The 14832-nt window shown below is 43.4% G+C and overlaps 1 protein-coding gene across 1 annotated transcript; it reads right to left on the reverse strand.

Annotated features, from left to right (window-relative positions):
* Positions 1-5892: 5892 nt before the first annotated feature.
* Positions 5893-13526, reverse strand: lfng (LFNG O-fucosylpeptide 3-beta-N-acetylglucosaminyltransferase). The gene is made up of 8 exons (XM_046416135.1): positions 12971-13526; positions 9055-9103; positions 8721-8823; positions 8482-8635; positions 8288-8373; positions 7823-7988; positions 7620-7705; positions 5893-7535 (listed from the first exon to the last, which is right to left on the reverse strand). Exons 1-8 carry the CDS (start codon positions 13382-13384, stop codon positions 7469-7471), a joined length of 1125 nt encoding a protein of 374 aa, XP_046272091.1. The 5' UTR covers positions 13385-13526; the 3' UTR covers positions 5893-7468.
* Positions 13527-14832: the final 1306 nt, after the last annotated feature.

Below are 14832 nucleotides of genomic sequence, written 5' to 3' on the forward strand. Positions count from 1 at the left end.
ACTAACAAATGATTACTTTTCTACTTTGTTAAGTACATTTAAGGCTGCCGGGAGAATTTAATTTTTTAACTTTACCCCTTTTTGTGTTTTGTTTTAACCGTGAGAAATAGGTGATCTCTGACCCAGCCAAAATAAAAAAATAGCCAAAAAATAAAACATAATGCTTAATGTGAACAATATACTCACATAGTTAGACGGACATTAAGGAGCTGCACTTCCAGATCAGTTCCTCTTAAAGTTTTAAGACTGGTGCTGTACACGATGTGTGATTTCTGGAGAAAGCTGTGGTGGCATTTCTCCCAGAGTTGATGCGTCCATTAGCGTTTGTTCCTTTTTGCAGTGCTGAGACTGACGACAGGCCTGCGTGCAGATGAGCGCAGCAGAAAGCCAGTTTTGTGTTTCTGACCTTTCTGGGCCGACAGCAGGCAAGAGGTCAGTGTCAGCGCTGGGCCACCAGTCTGGTTTTTTCAGCTTCTTCCATACCGCCAGCCAGCTGCTGTCGCCCCCAGACATCGATTTCTCATGAGGAAGTCTGGGGGTTGGAATGGATTATATAAAGATGAAGGAAGTGGACCGTTGTGACTCACAAACTTACAGTTTTGAGATTCTGAATGTGTGATTATTATTTTCCCTTTAAATGTTTCACTGAACTTTCATCCCTCATTCGAAGTCAGTCTTTTTTGGTCAAAACTACAAAAATTCATCTTTTTTTTTTTAGCTTTAAACCCAACTTTTTTCTCCCATCTTTCCAGGTTTTTTTCTGTCTCACCCATCATTCTGGGTTCCCAGCTGTTTATTGCAGGGGCTGAACTAAACAAAGCAGCAATCAAAGCGTGATGGAGGCAGAGCGATTTTTACAACCCGTCTTACACAGAGACTCAGAGATGCAAATGAAATTTCACACGGTCTCACTGTCGAGGAAATTGAATTGCCCTGCTTGTTGCTGGACTGGAGGAATGCATTGCTAATGCTTTGAGGTGAGGAGCTGAATGGGGCGGGGGCTGGGCAGGGGGGCTGGTGGTTGCTGGCTGCACCCCCCCGCAACCCACCAACCCGACACTTCCTGAGTCTGGCTGGCCTCAGTGCTTGGTGGTCAGACCACGAGTCTCCTTTTCCCTCAATGGCAGGCAGTTGCATGACGGCCAGGAGACACACAAGAGAGTTCAAGCTGCACCACAAGACTTCTGTTAAAAAATGCACCTGTTTTATCAGCCCGAATCACAGAGCAGGCAGCACCGCAGCCCTTTTGTTGAGGTGTTTCAGGTTTTGTTCCAGATTAAATTCTGGCCTCCACACCCACAAGAAACGATTTGTTAAATCACTTCTGCAGCACATCACTGACTGTAAACATTTTGATGTATTTCCTTTCTGATTACTAGGTTCATTTAATTTCAGTCTAACAATCTGCCTTTACCTTTTTGTTACATAGCAGGAAGTGTTTTGGAACATCCCGCTCATTGGTGCATTCAAGGAAGACCATGTCTTCTCTGAACTGTATCACCACCTAAGAATAACATTACCTTGACACGATCACAGCTCTGCTTTCACCCCTTTTACCTCATCTTTCTCATCCTGTCACATGTCGTCATCACAGGACAGACGAGGCAGATGGATCCGAATGCAGGACGTGGGCATCTTTTGTGTCCCGTCTCTGGAGGCAACCCTGCTGCTTTGTCGTTGCCATGCTTACGGGGTGGAGAGGGATTCAAGGGGACGGGGTGCCTGATTTGTCTCTTTTGTGGCCAGGGCTCAGAGGGAGGCAGCTGTGTCCTGGGAGTCAATGCTCACGTTACTCACACCTCACATCCTCCTTTGTACGCACCACCCGGACCAGTCAGAGGGAGCACGTACCCAGTGAAGGATTTATGGAGCTGTCCGGTTCTCCCCGCTCCTCACCACTTTAGTCCACACCGAGAGCCTCCTACTCACTGGGATGCTTCACGAAGAACTTCCTTTCCCTTTTTATCCAAAGTGCATTACAATCTGAAACTTTTACGCGTCTCCTCTCAGTATTTTACATGTTTGTTGTCGAGTGGTTATTTTTCTAAAGTCCAGCATGAGGATGGGGATTATTACACTACACTGACTTAGAAGTACAAAAATAATCAGTTTCGTCTCACCTCTATTTAGCATTCGTGAACTGCATATGTAATAACTGGTTTATAAAACTAGCATGATAATGTGGTTGGAAGCTTTTTGTAGATTTTTTTTTATCACTATGAGTGTGTTTCTGTGCTGCTGATAAATGACAAATATGGGTATCAAGACACATATCAGTCATTTCCGGCAACATATCTTCTAATTGAGAAAAATGGTCTTTCTGCAAATTCCTGAAGTTCTCCACTCGAGTGCTGCTTGCTATGAAGTTCAAGTCCTTCTATGGCCGAGATATGCGATACCTGGATTATAGTAAACACCCACTTGGTCTGCCTTTGGAGCACATGTTGAACAGGATTAAGGCCTGTGCCAGTTGCTGTGAGATCTCTCTGTGGGCCAGTGGGACATGTCCCGCCGCTCCTAATCCTGCAGACAATGCAGGCTGTTAATTGGAGGCTGACTGATATAGCAAAGGCAAGTGACGAAGACAATGTGTGAGTGGCCAGCTTCTCTGCTGTAATCCTCTGCACTCTGAGGAATGTGCCCCCTGTGGCAGCCATCCATCCGTCACCAGATCTACTCCAACTCCTCACCTCCCTCCCACTCAGGGCTTTTCTTTTTTTATTTCACTGACAGTTTTAGAGCCACTATTTTGTTTTTTGAGTCAAACAAACACAAAGAGAGTGATTTTACAGAGCTGTGAAATTTCACATGTTCTACTCAGATCACTGATGGGAGGTGCAAGACAGCACACCCACGTGTTTGTGTTTTGGTGAGCAGGGTGCAAACTGTGAAACAGACCACAAGCAAGAGAATTTCCTATCCTCCCACCGTTGAGAAGTGGTGCCAGTAAGACCTGGGAAGTCTGAATCGCCAGTGCTTAAATACATTAATTAAACAATGCATAGTCGTTTTTGTCCCCTTTGTCAATTAATGTATTTTTAGTCATTTAAAAGTTAGACTCTTTCTCATTCAGAAATGAATGGGTGAGGAGTCACACAATGATAAGAGGCTTTCAAATCAAGCTCTTGAGTTATTACTTCGGTGACAGAAAGCTCCATGCTTTTCACCTGATCTTTAATCCTAAAGTGAAATGAGTGTAGATGGATAGAGAGGCTGCATTTCACCCCACATTTGACTCAAACTGAGGCAGACACAAGTCATGCAGGACTTTTATGTTTTGTCAACAGAACATGATAGGCATTTTGGATAGTGGATCCTTTATCAGTGGAAGGTGATCAGCAACAGCCTCCAGTCATATTTCTCCACAGTTCAGTACTGACGGTTAGGTGTGCGACACACAGTGGAAGCCTGCAGTTGGACGTTTGTGTTTTTGCTTTCTGTCATCCGTTGCCACACCATGCATATGCAAAACTGCATTACTTAAGTCAGTCCACGGTTAAAGTCAATCACGACCTCTTATTTAAAGGCATATTATGAAACATTTCCACATTGAAATGTTTAGAAAATGACTTTGTGAATAATTTTTTCCAACAATGTTCAAACCTATACACAAATATATGATTTTATTCTTGTAATGGCACATTTCATTTGGTCATCTGTCAGTGGTGTCCCAAAAAGTTGTTCAGTTTGAACGGATTTAAAGAACTAACTTATACTTGTGTACTTGTATTTAATTAAAAACATAAGGCACTTAGTTACTCTACAACTTGTTATGCTAGTGCTGTCATTTCAAAGCTGCATTTAGTGTATAATGTGATTCCCCTTCTCTGTCAAAACTCTGTCCTTTGTCCAAAACTGTGTCTCCGTGTGAAGCTGAAAACATGGCTTCATCTTCAGGTGTAAACTGAAGTGCTAATAGCTTGCACTTAAAAGCTCAGGCTGACTGTATTTATTCTTCTGCAGCTGCTGGTATGGGAGCAGACATAATTGCAATAGCAAACGTTAAGAAAAGATAAACAATGGAAAACCAGCAAAGAGCAGTAATCACATTTAACAACTGCCATTTATTCAAAGCTGCTCACAGATGTGACAGACTGCTGTGTTTGAGGGATTACAAATGAGCTGAAGGAAATGCTTTCAGAGAAATTTAAATCTCATATGCCTACTTTATTTCCTCTCACTTCCCACTGAGTCCTAGTTACCTTTTAACGACTTTTATTGGATATGCTCAGTATGTGCCTCATCAGTCTTTACGTAAAAATGTTATGTGCAGGTGGCAGTTTTGAAAGTGTGAGCTTAAAAAGTGCAGAGACAGATTAAACCAACACACTAATGATTTATTTATGTAAAAACCTTCCTCTTGTGTAGGAAAAGATCAAACTGCTGCTGATCCGATTACTGTTTGCACAGCCACAGCCTGCCAATTTAATAATACAGGAGTTTTATTCCTAAGCCACATGCCCTCTTTTCCCATGGGTACAGTGCCAGAGGAAGGATCACTCTCCTCTCTGCTCCTCTTGTTAGCAGTCTGAGTGAAGCTGGTCAACTATTTGCCACTGAATAAATGGTTAAAGCCAGCAATCAAACTATTTTTGGTTCTTCTATTTCATATAATGTATGATGATGATTTGAAACTACTACTGAACAGATTTACTGGAAGCATTTTGTGAGTCAGCCCGGAGTAGGAAGAGGGTTCAGATGACAGATGTCTGTTTGAACATGAGCTTTAGACACATGAAAGACTGTCGTTTTTCCCACTATACATCTCTGGAAGGCAAGGCTGTGATTATGGTTTGTGGTGGGGATGTTTGCTCCAAGTAATTTGTCTCCCATGCAAGGTTTTGGTGATGGATCTTCGGCTCTGTGTCTGCCAGAGACCAGCCAGTGTGCATGCAGGCTGATAAAAATGGTTCTTAATTATATTTAAGAGTTTTCATTTTAAAGTTAATTAGTCCAACTGGTGACCCATAGTGTAATATTCCCTTATGTGTCAATATAAAGTGGCATAAAATCAAAATATCCAAGTAACTAATGCAAGTCCATCAGAATTAGTCATTATTTACTTGAGGAAATGTACTTTTGAACTTTTTTCCACAGATTTGATGATGCTTAATGCTTTCTTTGCTAAATGGCACATATTCACCTTGTGACAGGAAGTTCACATCGCTGGACAAAAATTAAGATTTGTTAGAAGTAGTTAACCTAGCTCTGTCCAGCTATAATAACATCCATTTTACACAGTGTTTCTTGGCTCCAAACAGCGAACTTGCCTGGCAGCCAGTGGACACTCAGGAAGTTACATAACGCCCTGTGAAACTGCACATTGTTGATTTCAAACTTTACCCTTGACTGTTTTGGAACAGATTAACAAAAAAATGTGTAACATGTTTATTAGCAGGTTTTAGAAGTGCTGATAGAGGGATTTGGGTGCCTTTGCACAGGCTAGCTATTTCCCCATTTACAGTCTTTATGCTGAGCCTACTTAGTCAGCACTAGCATATTTAACAAAGCTGTTTTTTCTTAAAAGTTAATTTTACTTTTTTGAGGCTCAAACAATTCTTTAAACCTTTTGAGAAACATAGAGGGTAAGGCAATCAAAATGACTATGTTTTAATCCTAGAAATGTAAGCTACAATATTTTAAGAGACTGGGTTTGAAGGTTTAATAAGTACTTATCTTAAAGTTAACTAGTAACTACATCTGTCAAATAAATAGTAAGCATAATAATTCCCACTGAAATGTAGTGGAACAGCATGAAATCAAAATACTCACAGTACAAACACCATAAAACCATATGCACAGTACTTCAATAAACTCAGTCACTTTCCAGCACTGAAAATTGTCACGATCTTGAACCCAGGCGACATTCAAATAAAAACACGACCAAATATATTACGTTTCTCAGTGGTTATGCACTTTTATTCAAAGGTTTAGGTCCCACCATGGGTCCCATGGTAGTTAATACCAGGATCAGCTCATAATCCCTGAGAAGCCAGTATTGGGAATGAACTGTTCGAACCCTCCAGATACTGGAGAATAAACACCACAGTCATTTAACGCAGTTCAAAGCAGTACAAATAAAATCACATCCCGGTCATTAAAAGCGTATGTAAACCACAAAAGGGAAATTACATTCTAAACATTATACAATCACTACTACTTTAAAACAAAGGCACAGTACACAATACTGTAATCAAGATGTACAGTGTAACCCAATATGGGTGAGAGACGACACAGAGGGAACAAACACCTCCATGTGGAAACACTGATGTTGCTCTTGCTAAGCTTTCACCTCACAGGCTTCAACAGCAGTCAGCCAATATCATGTGTAAATAAAGAACAATAACGTTCATAATAACAGAGCAGCACATCAGTCTTTTGTGCAAACTATTATAGACTGTGGCTCAGATTACATGGATTCCACATGTGCTTATTAGTTGGAAGCTACTGGATGCAATTGTTTTCTTCACAAATGGCTTTCATGCAACCTGATGACTGATTCTCCACTGTCGAACCCTGTGAGGTGAGCGTCTTTTCAGGAGCAAATCTCAGCTCATTTGAAACTCAGCTGTGCAATATTATATTTTATACAAAAAATAAAAAAAAAGAAAGAAAAAGAAAAGAAAAAAATTCAAAGCAATTCAAAAGCTGATTGTAACCCCAAATCAAAATCTCTTCCACTCATTATTTTTCCCTGATTGTATCAAATGCAAGGAGTGTTATTAAATACATTAAAAAATGAACAGATATTGAGATTTTGAGGGGTTATTATTTGTTGTTAGTTTGGGCACAAATCTGAAGCGTGTCATTAAAGGACGTAAATTAGGTCAGTTCACCAAAAAAAGTGCTTCGTCCTGACATTCTTCAGATTAGGTCACATAAGGATGCATTTGGAAATCTGCCTACTGCCAACTCTTTGTGGGTGAAATAACACTGTTAACTTAAAAGCACAACATCTTCATATTAGAGCGTTTTTCCGGAGTCATCAGAGTTAAAAGAGCTGAAACAAAAATGCCTGATGAAGCCAATTATATATGATAAAAGCCTACAAACAAAGACCTGTGTAGCTTTGTGTTTTTAAAAGCTAAAACAAAATAAATGTTAATGTAAAGCTGGCAAAAAGGCTTGAATATATGACAATACATTCTATGAGAATTGCAGATACATTTACAAGCAACATATACATCACAAAGCTCGACTGATTGCCTGCAAAGCTTAATGCTGAAAGCTACTTCCTGCTGAGAGCCTGAGTCCTCTGCCCGTGCATTATGGGATGAGGTCTTGACTCCAGACAGGATGGAATAGTCCCAAGGCGGGCCGCACAGCAGCCCAGTAAAACTATTAAAAGACCGCACACAACTGCAGTAAGAATACAACAGCCGCGCAGTCTAATACCAAACACTGGTCCCCACAAGCCTTTCAGATACCGAGGCATGACGGGGACGAGGATGAGAAAGGAGCGGTCGCCCTAAAAGGCAACCTGGGGAGGACACCATGGGGTGTCTGGATACAGGAGACAGTGCACAGACTTGAACCTGGAAGACAGAGATGAGGGAGGCAGAGTTAGATTTGCTGAAAAGGGTTGAGAGTGAGATATTAAATGCAGAACAATCTCTCACCTTGATGGATCCTCCTCCACAGGAAAAGCCCCTTTCAGATTGATGATGTTGCTCTTGTTTTCGAACATCCCATAACTGAGAGTGATCTGCGAGATAAAATACAGCAAAAACATGAGAAACAGAGAAAAAAACACCACTCTCGCACTGATTCCAGCTTCATGCTTATAGTGTATAAAAAATAGATGTATAAGCCTCTCTGATACCTGCTTGTGAATCTCAGATCTTGAAACTTGTTGCAGGTTCTCCAGGTGGGAGTGAAACAGGTTGCTGCGGGTCAGAGGAACCCCCAGAACCGACTCGATGATGTAGCCGATGGTGCAGTCGTCGGGCAGGCGGATCTTCTCCGCTGTGTTCATGAAGTGACCGCCACTGGACAGACAAAAAACGAAACAAGACATCAGCGTTATCGTGACAGAGTCTTAGTGTGTAATTTCTAAATGTATAACCTGGACAACCTTGCCCTAAATATCTTTGTGCTGAGATAAGCTCATTCTCAATACTGAAAGCACTTTTATTTTGAAGAGAAAACAAATACATTTCCCAAAAAGTGACAACTGAGACATTTTTTGGTATTGTCGTCCTTAAGACTAGGCCGCAAATATGAAGTCTCTGCTATGCAATAATAATGATGATAACAACAATACAGGATGTGTGCACATGCATCTCACCTGGCCCATGGGCTCATCTTCAGTGCCAGACCCCGGCTCACACAGAACCCTGCTCCTCCAGTAGCAAACCAGAAGTTCACTGGTTTCTATACGGACGAAGAAACAAGTGGTTTTAATATACAGAATTACCTGCCAAATATAACGTGCATGATCCTCAATATATCATTCAGCAAAAATAAGAATCTTCTCCATACCATCTTATTGTCCCCCAGCCTCTCTGTGGCCTCTATGGGCCGGTCGAGGCTGGGTTTGCCGACGTACATGTCCTGGGTGTGGGGGTACTGGGACAGGAACTTCACCAGAGTCCGAACATTCACGTAATTGTCATCATCTACATGACAGAACCACCTAAAAAGCAGAAACAGAAGAATCATGAGATCCTGAGATATGCAGATTAATTTAAAAAAATGACCATTAAAATAAATATGCTTACTTTTTCCCTGACTCGATGAATTTGTCATATTCCACTGCCATCTTGCAAGACAGGGCTTGTCGGCTATGAGCTGCAGAGCAGTTGGTGTTGATTGCATGACTCCCTGTGGCAACAATGAAAGAAACAGAAGGATCTTTAGTTAGAAAGATGGCACCATCAATGGAGGCTCTATGTGTTTTAATGCTGTTCTTCACAGAGGCAAAATGCTCAAAGCAGAATTTTTATTACCTTTAACATATAATTTGGTTTCTCGTGAATTCAGAATTTCCTGACCTTTATAATAAAACAACATGCCTCTCTGTTCCCAATATGAAATTCCCCTCATAAAACTTACCAATCTTCTTTTTTAGCTCCTCATCTTCTCCATCTGTGAAGACGTAGGTCTGTGAACAAACAAGAGACATTACAGATAAATGCCCTGAATCCATGAAATCAGAACAACTTCGAACAATCACGCGATCAAATTCAACACTGAGTCCAAAGTTCTTCATCCACACATCCAGCCTGGTGTGATTAGCATCAATCAACATGCCTTTTATGCAGCGGAAAACACACTGAGTTAAACAACCCCTGGCTCTAATAAAGGCCTTTTGTCCCGTGTTTCACTCTCTCCATGGCAACTATGCCGCCACCCCAAAGTATCCCAGACATAGAACAAAGCAGGAGGCTGACTGTCCGGCCCCACGCACACCCCATTCATACATGTCATCCCCCGGCTGTGCCCCTTCACTCTGCTGGACCTGCTGCCGGGCTTCAATGTGTTGAATACAACTACAACAGCAGCACACAGATCTGACAAACCACCAATAAAATCCTCCGTGTGCTGGCTGCTGTATGACTGACAGACTCAAGAATCAAACCATGAGACTGCAGGCGCTTGTTAAATGTAGCAGTTACTCATAAAAGGAGGGAACAACAAAGGGCGCCTTATGTGAACACACTTAAAAAGGAGCCGGAGAAGATTAGACTCCTCTTTATGATAGTGAGCAGGTGCAAGCTGCTGAATGGTGATAATGAAAAGGCTGCCGGCGGTGGGCTTTGTAACCGCCAGTGGTCTGTTTACACTTCACCTGAGGTGAGGCAGCACCTGCCGAACATCACGCTACCTTATCTAGGCCACGTGTCTCAACACGTCAGGTCGTGGTGCCTTAACCTTCACAGCTATAACCCGTGTTCTCCACCATGCTGCTGAATGACTGCGATTTACTGATCTGTATCTACCAACAGGAAGCTGACTTTACTGGAATGAAAAGACACATCTTTCCACTCTGCTTTTCTTTCTTTTCCACTCAAACTGTTTGCGGAACAAACTCTGAGCAGATGCTGCTCGATGCTAAAGCCATGAGCCTGTATTTATTTAAGAAAGGGTGGTGGTTTTGCTGGTGTGGGGATCAGAGGCTGGCGCTGTTTGCTTTAAAGCCTGTTGAATAGACAGCCTAATCACTGAGGCAGCTGCCAGAGCTGCCAGGGCACTGACAGAAAGAGAGGCAGGGAGGGAGGAAGGAGGAAAGGGGTGGAATCTCACTGCTGATTAGTAAATCTAAAACCGTGTGTGGCCATTCACTCCCACTTCACCCTCTATCCTGCCCCAGACCCCACCCCACCCCAACCCCCAACCCCCGCCTCCGCCCCCTGGGCCACATACACTGACAGAGCCTCTTGAATAGAACAATGCTGTGAGTTTTCATGCTGGGTAAAGTCTCCACTGGGTAAATTTTGAATATGTTTGCCAGCATTTGCATACAGCTGCAGGAGTTAACTAAAGAGAAACCTTTTCTCCTGCCTTTGTTTTTTTTTAAGTGAGCCTCAAAAAGAACAGTTACTTTCAAGGAATACTAATTTTACCAAAAAGAAAAAGAAAAGAAAAGATGTCAGTGTGTGAAGCAGAGATAAGAGGCGAGGGGCCGCAGGGTGAGGAGAAGAAGGAGATGAGAGCTAAGAGGGCTGTGGGGGGCGAAGAGGTGGGGGCTGCACTCCTGACCCCAGGAAAGCCTGGCACGGCCCTGTCTGAGCTGAACGTGGTGCCTCGCTGGCTGTCTCCAGCTCCACGGGAAGGAAGGGCATCGGGCTCCCCTCCCTAGATCAACCACTTCCACCCTGGCTCCTTCCCCCTTCTGTCCCAGAAATTCAAAGCATTTTCAGCACTTTTTTTTCACCAGGACAAATGATGTGGACATCAGAGCGCTGGAATGACTGCAGCAGGGATAAAGTCTTGTAAAAGATTAACAACAGGCACAGATTTTTATCACCCGGCTTGTCCTTTGATTAACCACATCGCCAAATTTTTTTCTAAATGCCACTGACTAATTATTGGAATGCGTGGCACAAGATGTGCCAGCTGGAAAACGGATTTACACTCTGATAAAAGCAGTTATTACGTGCCAGTTTTGCAAATCAACTTGCTGCTGATGAACCCACTGAAACAGGAAGTATGGTGATCCATTTTGTACTTTTGTCTTACAACCCTGCTCTGGAGCTCTATTGTTCCAGAATGATTAATGTGGAAATAATAGATAACAGAAGGAGATAATGTATATGAGAAAAGTTGTGACAAAAAAGACTTGTGACAAATAATAGAGGCTTTCTGATTCAAAAACACAAATTCAAACATGGCCACAAAGGGGAATCTTTTACATAAAGATTCTAACTGGCCGGATTTACAAAAAAAAAAATGCTATTTACTCTCTGAATGGGCTCAAAGATTAAGAAGGCCACAGGCACTATTGTGTCAACACAGCTATCACAGAGATAATCTTCCCTCCCTGTTCTCATGCAAACAGCAGCAGATAGCAATCCCATCTGCATGAGAGTTAAAGGATCTCACGTTGAGTAGAAAAGTAACAGCACAGTTAGAAATAAAAGTCTTCTAAACTGGATTTTGTAGAAATCATGCTTTTGTCCTTTGTGTCTGTACTGCTACAAAAGTGACCCAAAACTCCACAGATGTTCATCAGCTGAGTGTGAGAATCAAACCTGACTATGGAGGCTGCACCATATGCACATGGTGGGAACTCAGAGCATCATATGGCTGGCATTAAGGCCGTTCTTTGTTCTGTCTCTCCTGACCACCTGTCACCCTTCCTCCAGGAACTCCCTTTTGCATTGTGAGGCTCAGTCTGTCCTTTTTGTCCATGCAGCCACCCACCAGCTGCCAGTCCTACAAGCCCTGCTGTTAACTCTGTCAGATGGGTTAACTAACATCATCACACACAATGATTACAACCAATTAGTACAATTAACTCACATATAAGCAGATGCTGTGGAGCCTGGTTTGGGCCCTAATGCGAAGCTGTGCAGGTAATTCTGCCTGATCAGTGACTGACATCAAACACACTTCAAGAGAGGAAACCTCTCCCCAAACTGGTGCTTGAGATAAAAGAGAGAGGCACAAGTTTTGAAGAAGGGAAGCCCTGTGCAACAGTGCCCGAGGCAAATTAGACAGACTTTTGAAAAAGGACATGTGACACACCTCTAGGTGCAGGATAAAATCACTTTGACTAGCTTTCTCCACACTATAGCAATGCATGTCTTTGTGCACCCTCTAAAAGAGTCTGGTTCTCAAGGCCACACTCAGCGTCCTGCTTCCCAGCACAAACTTGCCTATAGATGCACCCTTTTGTCCCAGGCATCCCTTTAACGAAGCCCCCGTTTTCCCATCCCTCCAGTGAGCTTGACCCAGACTCGGCTCCCACGTTCCCATGGAGAGAGCGGAGACAAGAGGCTGGGAAAGCTTTTCTTCCCCCATCAGAAAGACGCTTTGTTAGTCCTGGAAGGGGGACAGCGCTGGAGTCGGTGCTGTGAAGCATCCATTGCACCGGGGGCATTCACAGGGACACCAAAAAAGAGGAGGCATAATAGAGAGTGGGGAGGGTGGGGGCTAAAAGAGGGAGAAGAGGGAGTCCTGAAACTGCTCCCTCCGTTCTCAGGGACATCACTCAGAGGAGAATAAAAAGTGACAGTGCCGGAGAAATTGAGCATTGACAACAGGGGTTGTGCGGCTATCTCAGTGTGTGTCCTCTGGTGACAAGGGGGACAGTACAGCACTGTAAGCGGCCATCAAACAGGCATCACCTACATGTGTACACTGGCCTGTTGTTCAGCTCTGCAGCACGAGTTCAGCAACAGTGACATCAGTCCACAAAGAGGCAGATCATTTCCTAAAATCTAACATTTCAGCCTGTGCACGCGCAGTATCTGATCAACATAAAACATGAATGACATCAAGAATTCATTTGGCACTTTTCTGTTACCTGTTGCATGTTTCTTGAGATCCATGTGTCCAGAAGCACACTCAGCCGGGAATGATGGAACTTCTTGGTTGTCTTCACGGCGATGAAGATGTCATCAGCGCTGATGTCCTCAGCTGGAGGAGGTTCGGCGGCGGGCGCGGAGGAGCTGCGGGCGGGCTTCTCCGCCTCCCTGCGTCCTCGGGTCAGTTTCGTGAAGTACGCCGAGAATCCGCTCTTGACCTGCGCGCTCCCGAGTTGTGCGTCCTCTTCGGGCGCTGCGTCTTGGAGAAGAGAGCGCGTCCCGATGTCCCCTCCGATAGTCTCCTCATCCACCTGAGCCCGGTGATGCTGCACAGCAACCAGGAGCAGCAGGAGGCAGAGACACGCTGTGCTGACTACAGCGATAGCTGTCTTCTTTCCATTATTTTTCAACATGACTGAAACCTAAAAAAACACTAGAAAAAGCTAGGAAGCGGCGCAATAAATTCCCAAAGCAAAGTCCATATGGATTTTTCTCTCAACAATGTACAAAAGTATAAATGACAGGTCCGTTCCGCTGCATAGCTGAATAAAATATAAGTAGCGAGTCGTGAGGGGAAATATATAAGCTTCCATACTGGCCACGCCCCATGGGAGGTCCTTGAATGCAGCATGCCAGCCAGCCAGCAATGGGGCGTGGCTATGGTTCTGTCCCTGCGTGTGTGTGCGCGTGTGCTTGTGCCACATGCACATTTCAGTTTGGCTTTTGCTGATAATACGAGTAAAAGATTGACGATAAGAAAACAAAACTACAGGTGTTCACGAGCAAAGGTGTGTTTCAAACTGCATACGCCTCACAGCTCTGTGAGGTTTATACTCCACGTGTAAACCTTCCAGGCGGTCTTCAGCTTTGTGAAGGCATTTGAACTCAGCCAAGTGTGAGCTGGGTGTTCACCAGAGAAACAGCCTCTATTGTTGCTCACTGACCTTGTGAGGACTCTAAACAGTTGGCCATTCCTGAACACTTGTTATTCAAATTCTGGCTCTCACAACAGAGTGCTGTCTGGTGCTGGGACGCTGACCAAAAGACATGAGTTCCATAAGGACCAGCATGCAGCTGGTGGAGCCTCGATAGCCCTCAGACCACCAGATTTAGACAGTTTGGAACAAATATGTGGTTAAACAGAGATCTTAATGGAATTCTCAAATTTTGTGCCAAAATCCTTTAAGCTAAACTGCCTTATCTTCAGGCGTTTAACAATAGCCAAAACATAAAGATATATATATATTTTTTACAAAGGCAGCTGAAATTGCATGTGATTTTGGCATCAGTGCAGATATTGAGTTAGTTCACCTTTGGGATAAACACCCATAAAGTTGATCTTGTTCTTTAAGGTGTATCAGATAAAGACTGAGTCACACTCTTCATGAATGTAGCAGACTTTCAACACATCCTGCTTGTCTAGTTAACTCTTCTGTTTTTACTGGCGGTTTCGGTAGTTGGAGAATTGTTTTTCAAAGTCTTTTGCAAGAGAAAAAACTTATTTTCCACTGCAGGTGTTTCATTCTGGGGCACACAAAACATAAGTTTGATCTTTGCTTTGTTGCTCCTGACAAGACCTTTTGTTCACTTTTTAAAAGTGTGCACAGAAAGGCGTTTAAAAGCAAAGCATAAGAAACCAGGGAGGGGGGTTGTCTCCGTGGCCTTCATTCTTCTTCCATCATCCGTCTCTTTCTGCTGGGCTTGCAGGGCATTCGTCCCACCTTGGAAGCTCGTTTTGGTCTTTTGGACTTGTGAAAACAATGTCAGTTGTTAAAATGGCAAGTGAAAGAGCAAAGTTCTCCAGGCGTATTTTACCCAACCTCCCCCTTGGTTCATTTAAGCCTTTTGCTCTCTCCAATAA

Source organism: Scatophagus argus, chromosome 16 (genome assembly GCF_020382885.2).
Source record: "Scatophagus argus isolate fScaArg1 chromosome 16, fScaArg1.pri, whole genome shotgun sequence".
NCBI classification, from domain to species: domain Eukaryota; kingdom Metazoa; phylum Chordata; class Actinopteri; family Scatophagidae; genus Scatophagus; species Scatophagus argus.

Bases quoted from the DNA above. Each gene is read 5' to 3' on its own strand.
- lfng (XM_046416135.1), bottom strand. From the start codon at position 13,384: ATGTTGAAAAATAATGGAAAGAAGACAGCTATCGCTGTAGTCAGCACA. The intron at 8,636-8,720 runs GTAAGCATATTT...TCTGCTTTTTAG, and splicing joins TTCATCGAGTCAGGGAAAAA to GTGGTTCTGTCATGTAGATG. The intron at 8,374-8,481 runs GTATGGAGAAGA...TCGTCCGTATAG, and splicing joins GGCTGGGGGACAATAAGATG to AAACCAGTGAACTTCTGGTT.